This window comes from Salarias fasciatus, chromosome 16 (assembly GCF_902148845.1).
Source record: "Salarias fasciatus chromosome 16, fSalaFa1.1, whole genome shotgun sequence".
Lineage (NCBI taxonomy): Eukaryota > Metazoa > Chordata > Actinopteri > Blenniiformes > Blenniidae > Salarias > Salarias fasciatus.
The window spans coordinates 27,857,459-27,872,382 of NC_043760.1; the positions used below are offsets into that span (position 1 = coordinate 27,857,459).

Genomic DNA, 14,924 nt, shown 5'->3' on the forward strand with positions numbered 1-14,924 from the left:
TCATATTACACACACAGGCACACATCCTCAAACTCGAACATCCCCCTCTCAGAGATTCAGAGCAGTGGGTAATGGGGTATTCCATTAAGCGTCCTCTACTCAAGGGCATAGAGGGAGGGAGAGCGAGGCAGAGGAGGGGAAATGGTGAATGGGAGGAGGCGGCTTGGCGCACAAGTGAAGCATTTTGCTAATTTAATGTTTTTTTTTTTCTAATGCATTTCACAACTAAAAGTAATTGCTAAATGTGCATTTGTTTAATCAAGAGATGACAGAAACATGAAGCTCAACAGTGCAGAAGTCGGTCTCCCTGAGCTGCCTGACCTTCTCCTCGTGTCTGTCACTCTCAGCTTTAAATACGTGGAGGTCTTTGAAAAAGACTTCCAGCTTAAAAAAAAAAAAAAAACCATCACAGGCTCAAAGAGGACCTCCGACTCAGATGAACTGGCTCGAGATCATTGATAAGACTCACTCATGTTCTGAAACTACAGCAAACAATGTGTGAAAACAGATGGTAAAAACCAACAAAGAACAATTTCACACTGTGTTCTGTGTTTTCAATCATTTGAATAAAAAAATAAACTACTAGAACATTAGTTTATTTGTTGAAATAAAAAGAAAAATGTGTTTCTCTCCTTTTCCTGTCCCACAGTGTTGCTTAAAGTCATATTTTCTGCTCATTAACTGAAGCATCTGTAAGAAAATCTCCAAATTTGTTTGATTCTTCCGTCCATTAGAAAGTATAAACTAACTGGTGTACGTTTCTGGATGTCGCGACTGAATGTTGTTCCATTTGAACTTTCCTTCTCGTCCCACCAGGAGGTTGACTCTGTGTTCACGCTGCTCTCGGCCGTGCTCCATCTCGGAGACGTGCGTTTCACTGCGCTGACCGACGCCGACACGGCCTTCCCCTCCGACCTGCAGCTGCTGGAGAGAGGTCAGCACCCCCGTCAGAACCGGGCCCACACTGCAACCCCCGCAGCAGCGGGCGAGGGAGGGCAGCGAGGAGGGAGGAGCTCGTCTTGTTTACTTTGTCTCCGTAGCTCCTCCCTCTCTCTCCCTCGCTCTCTCTCCCTCCTTCACTGGCCTTGGCAGCTCGCCAGTTTTCAGCTAAAGACCAGACAGTCACCTGTATTGTACGCTGTCTTTCTGCCAGAGTGTAGCCATAGTGAGGGAGGATCATTCTCAAACGCGCTTTCCCACAACAGTCTGTGTTTTTCTTCTGTCTGCTTCCCTTCATTATGCAACCGCTACATGTGCTCCCTGTGACCTCTGACCCCCGGTTACGCGGTAAACAAATGACATCAGCGCCGCCGGAACGGGAAGAGCGCCATTGTCACGGCGATGTGTTGTCACTGCTGGTGATGTCAGCCGAGGGTCTCCGGGCTGCTGTCACCTGTTTTTTTCTGCTCAGAAATCCGATGATGACTAATTGCTTGCCGGCTCGACCAATCAGGATTGGGAGTGAGATCACGGTCAGAGGGGCGGATGTAACAGCACGTTGCCGGCCCTGCAGCTCTGACGCCCAATTAATTATTAAAGTTGTTATTGTTGTTATTTCTGTCGCCGTCGTTACCTTCTAGCCTCACGAGTCTCACTTCCGGTCCGTCTCTTTCTCACCAGTCGCTGGATTGCTGCAGGTGTCTCCCAGTGACTTGAGCACCGCCCTCACCTCCGACGTTCAGTACTTCAAAGGTATCCGCTTTACAAACTGCGCCTGCACTCGTTCAGAACAACCTCTTTTGTATATGTGATTTCAAATTTCAATTTGGTGCAGACGAGAAGGACTTTTCTATTTGCCTGGGGCTGATCGTGAAATCGTTATTAGGTCATTTTCACAAACGGCTACTACTGTGTATTTTGCAGCAAGACTGACCTCAGTAAAAAGTATACATCACTCCTGGTCTGGAAATAGCCTGGAAGCCACTAGGAGCAGCTGGAAAACATGCTGGGAAATCAATACCTTAACCAATTTGTTTAGCTGACTTCAATAAGCAACAGAAAATGGATGGAGGACGAGACGTACAGACCTTTCTCAGAAAGAACGCCGTTGTAGTCTTTAGAAAATAGAATTTTAATTCATCACCACCCATTCCAGTTTCTCTAACATGAACATTTAGGGTTTAACAAGACTTACAGGCACACACACAGCACATTGTTGACGTCATCCTGAAAATACTGTCTTTTATTGGTAAAGATCTGGAACATTACAAGACTTACAGCACATAGAACAGCTGGGACTGCTGCCTCTCAGTGTGAAGGAAACACTGTTCCTGCTCTGCGTCACTCACGTCTCTGGAGAGCTTTCAACATAGTGGAGATAAGTAAAGGTACATCCACAAACATGACCCAGGCACACTAAACATGTGTGCCATACATCAGTTCTCATTGACCGTCAGTCAAAGGGCCTCATGACGACGTGACAGACACGACTCCATAGGGCTCGCCGTCATTGTGTTATTGTCTGAATTACCTCATGCCGCAAACTGCGTCTCTGCGTCTCTTTTGTGCCAGGTGATGTGATAACTCGACGTCACACAGTAGAAGTGTCAGAACAGTCCAGAGACCAGCTCGCCAAAGCCATCTACGGACGCCTGTTCAGCTATCTGGTCAATGGAATCAACGACTACCTTCAGGGACCAGACGACAGCGCTGGGTATATTTATGCGCCTGTTTATGTTCGTGTCAGGGGTCTGTAGGAGCTCTCTGTAGCATTCACAAAATTACACAGAAATAAAGTTGAGCGTTGCATTTTAAATTTACAGTATTTCAAAGGGATGAAAAAACTGTTCCAGAAAAAAGTGCAAAAAGAGTATAAGTGGTTAAAGCAGCGTAAATGACTCAAATACAAGCTAAAACCACGAACCACGAACTATTTGGCCATAAAAGCCACAGACCCCTGGTTTCTACATGTTTGCCTGTAAGAAAAATAATATTCCACGGACGCTCAGATCGATGATATCTGCTAACACAAAACGCCGCGGTTTATCTGTGGCTGCACAGAAGCAGCCGTTCATTCAGGGCCTTATCGAGGACAATGCCAGTCCTGCCGCGGGTCGTGCTATGCGGACCGGAGGTTTGCGATAATTTACATTGTGTGACATGCATGTTTAGGCATGTGGGCAAATAATCAACACGGGGGCTGGAGGAGACACCCAAGGTTCACATGGAGGTCGTGACCTTGCGTTGAAACTGAGGAACATTCACATAATCAGGTGAAGGTTGTAGGATCGGCTGTGGAGTCTTATCAGTCTGATAACCCAGGCGACATCTGCAGGAACGACAACCACACAATCTTGCACATTCCTCAGACACACAAACACAGAAGCCTACGGCTTTCTGCAAAACTCTCGTAATAATCTGATGAATATTGCTTCTGTTCTATTGTTTCTAGTGATCCTGCCTTGGAAATTGGGATCCTGGACATATTTGGCTTTGAAGAATTTCAGAGGAACGGATTCGAGCAGGTGGGATGTTTTATTTTTTTCCTTCCTTCTTTTTCAGATTCCTGCCATGAAACACAGAATCAATAAACGTATTCCTTTTCCCCCTTGAGCTGACAGATTATTTCTCCTATTACAACCCCCCTGAAGCTGTTCTGAGCTGCAGAAATATCGCCTCAAATTAGGAAGAAAAAAAAAAAATGTGGCATTGTAGTTCCAAACAGATCCTAATCAAAAAAATGTCTGGAATATTTTGAAGTCCTCTCTGCTTTATAGCGGGCATTTTTGTCAGTAATTGTGATGACAGAGGGGAGGTCTGTGGCTGACTGTGGCGTGATTTTCTGCTGTCCTCGAGTGAACTGACGGCTCACACAATGACTGTCTGTGTGCGGCGTGCTTTTGATGATGGGAGCTCCGAAGCAGTCACATTAAAGCCTCTACTGTTTTTACATAAAGACATACTGTATGCTCTTGAAGTGTATTCTTTTTTTTTTTTTTACACTGTAAGATATAATTTCCCGAATACCTTCAAAATCCAGAGTGATTCGCAATCAGGTGTTAAATTGAAAATACGGGTCGGTGTACGATTACATAACATTAATTAGGACTATGCGGAAAGCACAGCGTGTCTGCTGCGATCGGCTGTCCTTAGGTCGCTGTTTGTGTGCGATTATATCGTACTGTTTTGAGAACAACATGTACAGCTCTGTATGGCTCACTGGCGGAGCTGCCATGTGCTCATCAGACGAGCCGTTAATAGCACCGCTGCTATGGAAGAACAACAGGACGCGGCGTGCGCGTGTGTTCTACAGTGTAATTCATCCTGCTTCAGAGTCCAATGTGCCCGTTCCTGCTACTCAAACCTCAGGCTTCCTCCCGGTGGAACCGCGGGGGTCTCCAGCCTCTGGAAAGGACACTTATGTGTTTGTTATTGTTTCTGTATGTGTGTGTGTGTGTGTGTGTGCGTGCGTGCGCGTAGATGTGTGTTTATTACTACTCTGGGGACATAAATGTCATCACACTAGGACATTATGAGAACTTGTTGAGGAAAAAAAACAAATCTTACTAAGAAGAATGTACACATTTAGGGTGAAGAAATGTTCCATGAGGGTCAATTCAGTGCAAGAGTAGGACAAAAAAACAAACATCTTTATTCCTCAAATTGTCATTTTATGATATTGCATACCAACAGATCTTTGTAATCAAACCTAAAATATCAAATTTTATGTTCATATTGTTTTCATGTTGGTTGGCCCGAGTGTCTGCATTGAGTTTTGACTATTACTGCAAATAGTTGTTTAAATTAACAGTTTCTCCTACTTAATTTTGCATTTTGACAGGTTTTTTAAGGAATTATTTAGCTTGTAAATTGCACAAAAAACTATTGCTTTAATTGTGGAGTGAAAATAATTGATGTGTTGTTGACAAGAGACTTAAGGACCCCTGGTTTAAGAGTGAGGAAAGTAGACGTTTTAGGAGAGTCAAAAATATTCACATTCCTCTCTTAAATAGAAGTGTACAGTGAGTTTTATTTAAAGTGGGAGGGCTCTCATGTGCAAGGATATGTATTGCAACAGTTTTTAGTGTAATACTGTCTTTAGTTTGTTGAACACAGGAATAAAACTCAGCTTCTTTTATAGCTTTCTTCCCGAAACAAAACTATTTTCCAATGGAAACATTTCCGCCTGCACTTTATATCACATTATCGATTCTTTTTAGAAGTTCTGTTTTAGAAACGGAAGCAGAAGTCGAGACACTGAATCTTTCGTTAATGTCACCTGATCATGTTTAAATGTTCCAGTGTGGATTAATGTCACCATCAGCTGGTTTCGTCCTCTCAGTAGAGGTTAAAACATGTACAGAGCCTGTTTGAACAATGCGAGGAGGAAAAACTACACATGTATGGAGTGAATTTACAAAAATCCTCTGAGTAAAAAAACTCGTGTAAAGTTCAGGTAACTGAATTAAAAAAAAAAAAAAAAAAGTATTTTTGGTTACAGGTGAGTTCGAATTCATTCTGCAACTTAATGAGTCAAGGCAATGTCCCTGAAGCACATGAAAACACAGCTTGTTTGTGTGGTCAGTGTGGACACGAGTGTGCGTGTGAGGGAGTTACACCTGTCTTTGCGAGAATCCAGCTGAACATTGACATTACAAAGGCGCTTCTGAAATATGGGAACACGCCTGATGTCAACAAAATCATAAGTCAACAAACTGCTTGTATAGAGAGTGCGTGACGTGAGGCCGACTTCGGAAAGCAGTTGTTATGTTCAAGGATGGGACAAGCCGTAAATCAGCATAAAGTTCCCTGAAGTGATGAAAACATAGCTGTGTGTGTGTGTGTGTGTGTGTGTGTGTGTGTGTGTGTGTGTGTGTGTGTGTGTGTGTGCAGCGCTGAGATAACGGTGGCCTTCCTCCTCTAGATGTCCTCTAATCCCAGAGAAAGTGAGGGGTTATGTCACCTTTGTCCTCCAGGTCACAGGAGGGTAAACCAGAAAGCAGATTTAGAAAAAAAAACAATCACAGAGACAATAAGCCTCTTTTTTTTTAATTATGATCAACATATCCAGTGAGCGTTAGCGTCGGCTATAAATATCTTATAACTCAAATCACCCACGCCACCCACAGAAGAGAAAATAGGAGTGAGATCCAGATAAACAAACACAATAATCTGTCAGTACATCACTGACAAACAAGCCCTGACATGTTTGTACACACATGTACACATATGCTGAAACATACACAAGCATGCCCTACATGCACAGCATGATCAGGGTCATTAGGGCTTGTTAATTAGGACTGTGTTTGTCAGGGCTGTGTTGTACCTGCTCAGCACTTTGCTAATGAGCTAACTCAATCAACCACCTGCTGGGACTAAGCCTTTAATGGACTAGACTAGCTCCAAGACGAAGAATAGACAAACACAGATGAAAAGGAGAGGAGGACTTCAGCCACAACACACTTAGATCAGCACTTCTCGATCAAACGTCCCGATCGTTCGGCCATTGAGATATTCTGGCAGCAAACATTAACCCCGTTCGTTTGTGTTTTTTTCAGTTTAATGAAACGACCGAAAGTCGTGACCGTATGTAACCACGTATTGAGGAAGTTGTGACTGGCTGTGCTAAGTAAAAAGTGGCTGCATGTTTGATTACTTTTTTTTTTTTTTTACATCAATGTAATTGTCTGGTTCCAATAACTGGTTTAATCATAAAGTCCAAAGTGAGTTGGAATCAATCAGTGTTTCTGTCTTATAGGAATAACTGTGCACTGCACCTCTGAATGTAATTATAAAAAAGTTTAAAGACAGTAATCACAACAAAAAAAACATGTAGGTAATGAAAAGGTTCATACGTGACCCTCACCCTCCCTATAGATACAAGGCTTGTTTGTCTTTTGCACGTTTTTTATTCCCAGTGGAAACTTCAGTGGCATATGGATTCTATTTCACTTTACTCTAATTGATTCCCAGAAGCTGTTTTTATTAAACATTGTTTTAATAAAGAGCACAAATAATGTTTGCACATTTATTCATGTGCCCATGAAATTCAATCATCTAGATTGTTTTTTATTGTGTGAAAGCACGCAATAAAATATACAGTAAAACAATAATCAGTAAACAACGTGTTTAGAGACAATCCATGAAAGATAACTCCATCCCTGCTTTTCCACAGAAACACAACTCCTCATCTGTCCCATTCAGTCATTTTGAAAGGTTGAGGGTTTTTTAAGTCAGGTGAAAAATGACTATTTTGGTAAACAAAAGGTCAAGTTGTTACAAATTGACCACCACTCATGGTTTTGGAGCACATTTCACTCATCAGATAAAGTTCACGTAGAGTAAATAGACAAATAATGTAAATAATGAATGTTTTTTGCACAAACGAATTAAAAAAAGGTAGTTGTCATAGTTTTGATGGGATCTCTCTCTCTCAATTTTTCTCATGAAATCAATGTAAAAGTCAGTCTCCTTCTAGATCTCCATGCTGAAGCAGCATTCCATAGAAACACTCCTTCTTGACTGATGAATAGATGACGTCTGGTTCAGTAAAACGTCCTCACTCTCAGTCTTCGTCTATAAAGTAATGGACAAACCCAAAGGTCTCACGGACCCCTATGCAACCTTTCGTTTCCTCGTACTTCTGTGGTCAGCTCCACCTCCGGTGGGTAATGGTCCAGATTGTACTTGCGCACCTCTCTGCTTGAAACACAAACGTTCGGCAGCTCGTCCCCGAGGGGTAACGCCATGTGTGCCGAAGAGTGTGTTTTCATGTCCATGTACGTGTTTGTTTACATTCCAGCTGTGCGTGAATATGACCAACGAGAGGCTGAGGCGGTACATCTCTGAGGTCCTATTCCAGCAGGAGCAGGCCGAGTGTCTGCAGGAAGGCATCGCCATGGAGACGTCCTGCTCCCCCAGCAACCATCCGGCAGTTCTGGATTTCTTCCTGCAGGTGCTGGCTGTTTCTGTTTGGGCCTGAATGTTGAAAAAAACTTTGGATCACTTTCAATACATAAATGCATTTTTTGTTTTTCAATGAATCATTCCTTCATGAATTATTCTGCATTTCCTTATTGCGCTACACATGTTTTACAGATGATGCCCTGTTTTATTTTATATTTCTATTGCATCTACATTTTCTTGCTGGATCTTATTTACCTTAAGTCCAAACTAGAGATTTACATTTATGAAAGTTATTGTTTAAGAAATGCCCCCAAAACCTTTCAGTTTGCGTGAATGACAGACATAAACAATGTGAGCATCTGTGTGTTTCTCCCGCAGAAGCCTCAGGGACTTCTGTGTGTGTTGGACGAGGAGAGCCAGAGCCTGCGGCCGGTGGAGCAGACCCTGTACAAGAGGCTGTCTGCCCAGCTGGACTCAAACCCGACTCACGGGCTCTCCCTCACCACCAAGGACGGCAACGGCAACCCCCCGCCCAAAGACCAAGGCCCGGCCTTCACTGTCAGCCACTTCGCAGGACAGGTCTGAAAAAAGCTCACGTCATTATTTTCCACCCGGGTCTTTGGGCTAACACCAGCTTGAGTTTGTATTATTTAGCCCCAGAAACCTCATTTGGGACATTTATGCTGCACATTCGTAGAGTTTATTGGGAAATCGAAACGAGCAGAATGGGTCAGTAAGTTGCCTCTTCAATGAAAGGCAGACTTCAGGCTTTATCTTCCCCCCGGGACGGAGGAAATTGACATGATGCACTCAATATTCTGTCAGACCATTAAATTTACCTTCCGAGCTATAAACGGAGTCAACGTTTTGACTCATCGCTCAGTCTTAGTCACATATTCGCCGTTCAGCTGAGTCATGTTTCGTACATATTATTGTCGGTGATTCACTGAACATCCGTGACACATTGTTGAGTCATGAGAGCGGAAAAATATTTACTCGATCGAGTGTTTATGGACTCAAAACAAGAATGATGACGGATGGAGGAGTGAAGGAGGGATTTATTCTCATATTTTTAATAACAAGCAGCATGCAGGGTGGGATTTGTCAGCCGGGATACACTTCCTCCTCGTCCATTCTTCCTGCCTTGTTTGTATCAGGAGGCTGACACAGTCCGCCCACATCTCCCATAATAGCGCTGCATCTACCGGTGACATGAACAGGACAGACTCTTTGATTTTAATAATAATATTTAATCACTCAACTCCTTTTTTTTTTTAATTTATTATATTTAATTTGCTGTAAGAATTTCATCCTCAGTGTGTCAATAAGAGGATGCACGAAGAAAACAATACGCCGAAGTTATGTCACACCGGCCAGGAGTTTACGCTGCGTGAACAGTTGCCCGCTCTGTTCCGTGTATGACTGAGTGTCTACGTCTGGTTTTTGTTTCCCAGCTTTCATATGACCTCACAGGATCACTCACAAAAAACAAGGACTGCCTTCCTCAGAATCTCCTGCTCACGATGAAGTGTAAGTACTCCATGAATAACATGCACACAAGCACATTGTGGCGTCAGAGCTCACTTCATCACAAAGAAGCACTTTTGTGCAAACAAACAGCGCACAAAACCGCCCCTTGTCTCAGCTGGGTCGTGTTTGTATGTGTGTTTGTTTTATCCCATATGCGGCGGACAGCACCGTCTGTGTGTATATTGTGTGTAGAAGGTGCCAGATGTGGGCTGTTGTGGCTTAAAGGACACAGGCAGCCGTTGTGTGACTGCCAGGCCGGCCTTGCGTCCAGCAGCCTAATTGCTATAATTTCCATGATGAGGCTAATCTTCCAACGGCTAGCCATTCACTCACACTTGGCTGTTATCCGCCCGTCTGACGAATCGATGCGTCGCTTCTTTTCAGCCACACACAGACACATTTGATGTGTTTTTCTTTTTTTTCTTTTTTTTTAATTCTCACAGATGTCATCCACAACTTAAGTGTAAACATTTTAAAAAAAAGGGTCTATGTGTCCTAACACACATTCTCCATCAATTTCATGTACGCCGGGTTAATCAGAACTTCTCCTCATTGAGTTCTGGATAATGAATTAGAAATCGAAACATATGAAGCGCTGAAACCCATTCAGGTGGGGGGGGACGTGATTGCTTCCAATGAAAAGACAATTTGTCTCGGAACTGGGAGTGATTAACTCCACTCAATCAGTTCAGGACTCGTGTTTATTGTCCTTTGTGTTGTAGGCACATCTACCTGTCGTCATTCTGCTCCCAAACTTTCTCTCTCTGTTTCCTCTCTCTGTCTTTCTCAGCCTCTTTACCGGGAACCCCACACTCACGGTCACACACGTTTCCCCTTCTGAATGGGCTCCTTGTTTTGAATCACTCCACGTGTTGTGGGGTGACACGGTCCGCCCCCTCTTGTTGCCTGACTGTTTACACACTGATTAACTTTGCGTTTCCTCCCACTCCCTCTGATCTTTCCTCCTTTTCTCTCTCTCGTTCTGTTCATCACACCGCTCCATTATTCACCTCCACCCCCTTTCTCGACCAATGCTGTGGCTTCTTCTGCGCTTATTTTCTTCCCTCTCTGTGTGTGTGCTTTGTGCCCAACAGCCAGTGAGAGTGTGTTATTGCAGCAGCTCTTCCAGTCCAAGCTGACTCAGACTGGTTCTCTGGTGCCAGCCGCCCAGGGCCGCGTCGGGCTGAGGGGGCCGAAAGCCGCCCTGTTGCTCCACAGGATGCCGCCGGCCTCGCTCCTCAGTAGCGGCTGTGTCCCCCAGCAACCCCGGCGGTACCGTGATCTAACCAAGGTACAGTGCATTGCTCATAGTGGAGTCAGTCCAAGCACTTGTGGCCGTGCCCAACTGCAACACATACTTACACGCCGAGACTGCGGCTCTCTGCGGTATTTTGATTATTTTCCTTGTAGATTTCAATCTTTTCGAAAGCGCTCTTCTCATGCTGCTGTTTCAAGCTGGATAATGGGATTGGATGACTTGAGGGAACACAGCCGCTCACAAAGTGTTTTTTTTTCCCCCTCTGGTTGGTCAGTGACTGCTGTGGCGATCAATAAACATCCAAGAATAGTATTTTTGGACAACAGTAGTCTAATTTAAGCCACTTCCCACCATGTTGCTATATATAAACCTCTGGGAATTGGATTTGTTTGTACATCCGTGCGAGAGATAAATACACCACAAGCATGCGTACTCACGCAGATAAAGGGAGAGTGTGGACGTACTTGTGCACTTTTCTCATTACATGCTGTCATTAAAACACAAATGGCACACCTGATAACAATATTCTGCACGAATGACGTCTCCCTGTCCAGTCCCTGCCCTCCCTTATTTATCCGCCTCGGTGTCTTGGCAAGTACAGCGCAGTAGTAAACATATGTGAGTAAAAAAAGCTTGCTGGTTGTGTAACCTCCAGGAGGTCCTGTCTCCTGTCTCTGTGGCTCATTAGCTATGTAGACCAAAGACTTACATAAGGTACATTTCACCTGACTGATCTGTCCCGGCAGCCTTATACGGTAACCTTGGGTAATAACGATGTGCCGTGCACGCTCTTAAACTGTAAACATGCTTCTTTCACAGTAAGTGCCAAGGGTATGTTTTACTTTCAAGCATATAAAAACTATAATTGTGACTGAATTCTCCAGTGGTGCCAGTTAATGTGATTTCACCACCCTACTTACCCTCCTTATTTATTATTGCATGTTTTAAGCCGTATAATCAGGTTTGTTGATGATATGTTGATGAGCTTTTCTTCTTCTTTTTTTTTTTTTTAAATGCTTTGGCGTACCTCTCTGTTATTGTCTGACCAGATCTTGAAGAAAAAAGGCTCGAGCTCCTTCCTGCAGCGACTCGAGCGTTGTGGACCAATCACAGTGGCCGTTCAGCTGCGGGTATGAATTATCTTCATCGTTCTGTAAATGTTCAAATCTTTCTGCTGCAGGTTCTTATCGTGTGGCAAATCTTGTGCATTTTCTTTTAATGCAGTTTATAAACGTAGCTTCGCCACTGTCTAGAAGGATTGCACGTGTAAAAACGGGCTTGAAATCGTGTCCAGATGTTGAAGCGGATCTATTCAGAGTGAGCCTGCAGTTCGACATGCTTTACACAGGTTCCTGGGAAATCAGTGTACTTTCTTTTTAAGGTCACACACACAGGTTGATGGACGATTTCGAGGGAAATGTATCACAAACCAACAAAAAGTCAGCCACAAAATGAATAATTATGCATATATTCATCTTTGGAACCTGCTTTGTCAAAGTTAATGACGTTTAATCCAGAGTTAACCAGAGTGTCTTCTACCTGACAGTGGGCCAAAGCCAGGGACAGGTGTCCACAAGAGGGAAATCTCACACACACACACACACACACACACACACACACACACACACACACACACACCTGATGGAAAATTAGACTAAGGTTGCACAATATATGATAAATTTATCAGCATTGTGATATGAAGTGTGGTTAATGATGTGTGCACATACTGTGTGTTCATGCACTGCATGTCAACATATTGGCACGGAGCCCTGCTTCCAATGTCACGTCAATACAGGCGGCAACAGGCCAGAAGCACATAATTGCATAAAACAAAGTGAAATGATAAGAAAAACAAGTCATCAACTATTCAGCTTCTGACACCCTGACACTGGGAACTGTAGAGCTTCATCTGAATTAAATGTGTTTATTTGGATTTACAAATCCCAAAGAAGTCATATTGTGACCACAGCAGTTGACAGCAGTGTCACATATCACATCTTTAACTGATAATGTGCAGAATGCAGTCACTGAATACTTCAACACACAACTTTGAGGAAACCCTTTAACACACACACACACACACACACACACACACAAGCAACAAACTCCAGAAGAAAGTCAGAAACACAGAGCGCTTGCCGCTATTTCACTGTGCTGCCTGTCAGCATGCATGAGGTAGATTTAGGAATTTTTTTTAAAACTAGAATGAGAGGAATTAATGATGGATTTCAGAGTGCTTGTGCTGTTTAGTCTGCACTTCATAACTTAAAGAAAGTGTGCATTTACTCCACCGTCATGTGGATCACATGCAGATCCTCATCTCAGTTCAGACTGAATCAGGTCAGCTGGATTGTTCAGACGTCGTGGAATGACGTGTCGCCCCTGATACGAGTGCAGTCATGAGTTCATCGAGTTCATCCGCTGGGTGAATACATTAGCCAATACTTCAAATAGAGACTGTTCGAATGAGCTTGAATACTCATGAGGTTCTATGCTCTGTGTGCACATATGAGAGGTTGTGTTACAACAGCAGCCATTTTCAAAACGTTGCTTCCTAATCGTGAGACGTGTCTGATGTGCAGAAACAATGCTGTATTTGTCACACAGACATTTCTTCTGCGTATTCAGCCCGCCCCTCAGTGGGCAGATTCTGCTGGGGGTCAAGGGCCTTGCTCAGAGAGCCGCTGTGGAAGTGGAGAGTTTGAACCTACAGACTTCCTCTTCCGAGTTCACTGCTTTAACCTCGAGGCCACGGCCGCCCACAATCCTGTTTTCATGCTTCCAGCTGCTGTCAAGCACGAGATTTATCATATGTTATTAAAACGTGACGACAGCTAGCACACTATGGCTCTGGCGGCCCCTTAAAGGGACCCGAAACCCAGTTTGGAACCACCGGTTTATGCAATCGTCATGGCCTTTACAACAATATGTCTTCAGGCGAGAGCGCCGCGTTTCGTAACTATAAAAAGTAACATTAATCTTCAATTACAGTAAAACAGTTCTGTGACTTCTTGTGATGCAAGAAGGCTGAAATGTGGTTCAAAGAAGCGGCACTTCTCCTCTGAATGAATCCAGTGTGTTGCACAATCGAAGTTGTGGACTTGTGGTCTGCGAGTCCCTCGGGGAATGGCAGGGAAGGAGAGAGTGGGTTTGAAGAATGATGCTGTACCAAGCCAAACATGAAGCACTCCACATGAATGAATGAACAATGAACAACAACCGCTGTGTGCCGAGTGCATGCGCATGTTGTGGGGAGGGAGGATGCCAGTGCGAGCGCCAGTGGTGGCGTTTGGAAGACGAAGGCTGCAGCATTGAGCAACTGAGCATAATGGTGTGAAGTGCAGAGACTGACGTTAGTAAAGGGGGAGTGGCCAACACACAGATGTAAGTGTTTACGCACGAGCCTGTGTGACCTTGGATGCATCTTTGAATTCAACGCTCAGCAAAGGGCTCTTTGTGTTTTTGTTTCCTCCAGAGGCAGAACGCGCATCCAAAAATCAGACCACTTTGTCATAAACTGAACGTAATCTCACTGCTCCGCTTATCAACTTTTAACTTCGGAATAAGTCAAAAGACTGTTTTTTTTCTTTTTTTTTTCCTCTGTGTATGAGTCATCCTGCAGAAGCAGCCAGTTTAAACAGTTACTGGTACATTTTAGGTATAAAGACTGTTGGAAAACTCAGTTTCTAACCGGTTTTCTTGTCCTTTTCTTTCAGAACTCACTCTCAGAAATGATCAGTAAACTACAAGCGAGCACTCCGCACTTTGTCGAGTGTGTGCGCCCCAACTCCAGCGGTCAGCCCGACAGTTTCGACAGCCTCCATGTGTCCACCCAGTTGCAGTACATCGGCGTGCTGGAGATGGTGCGAATGATCCGCTACGGATACCCTGTGCGCCTGTCCTTTCCTGGCTTCCTCAGCAGGTCAGTGCCTGAGCCGAGGCGTCCAGAACCCGTCGAAAAACCTGGAGATGTTTTCGTGCTGTTTCATTCCTCTCCTGGAGCCTTCTCTTTAGGTTCATCGGTTTGAAACTGTAGCCTTTTGCCTGTGGCTGCTTCACTAATGTCGGTTGTTTAGATGCATCATTCTCCCACAAGTCACCGTGACCCCCGTCGCTGTATGCGTGACGGGTCCAGCAGGTCAGAGCAACCTTTCTGAGCCGTGTCCCCTTTCTACAATTACAAGCGAATGCACGGGCGGAGAGTCACATGCTCACAAGCTATGACACATTAGAATTGAAAAGTCACAGCAACCTTTAATGCTCAGAGTGCAATTTGACCTTGAATGGCTTT

The 14,924-nt window shown here is 44.1% G+C and overlaps 1 protein-coding gene across 4 annotated transcripts in view; it reads left to right on the forward strand.

Annotated features, from left to right (window-relative positions):
* myo16 (myosin XVI) overlaps nucleotides 1–14,924 on the forward strand; it is a 109,587-nt gene that overhangs the window by 70,354 nt on the left and 24,309 nt on the right. For all 4 annotated transcript variants that reach the window (XR_003933158.1, XM_030111287.1, XM_030111288.1 and 1 more), the window contains 10 exons: nucleotides 817–934; nucleotides 1,621–1,692; nucleotides 2,512–2,653; nucleotides 3,392–3,464; nucleotides 7,742–7,894; nucleotides 8,224–8,424; nucleotides 9,300–9,375; nucleotides 10,470–10,666; nucleotides 11,683–11,763; nucleotides 14,350–14,555. Coding sequence is in view for 3 of the 4 variants with exons in the window: in XM_030111287.1 (XP_029967147.1) it covers nucleotides 817–934; nucleotides 1,621–1,692; nucleotides 2,512–2,653; nucleotides 3,392–3,464; nucleotides 7,742–7,894; nucleotides 8,224–8,424; nucleotides 9,300–9,375; nucleotides 10,470–10,666; nucleotides 11,683–11,763; nucleotides 14,350–14,555 (1,319 nt within the window). In the remaining variant the exon portion in view is untranslated. The remainder of the gene's footprint in view (nucleotides 1–816; nucleotides 935–1,620; nucleotides 1,693–2,511; nucleotides 2,654–3,391; nucleotides 3,465–7,741; nucleotides 7,895–8,223; nucleotides 8,425–9,299; nucleotides 9,376–10,469; nucleotides 10,667–11,682; nucleotides 11,764–14,349; nucleotides 14,556–14,924) is intronic.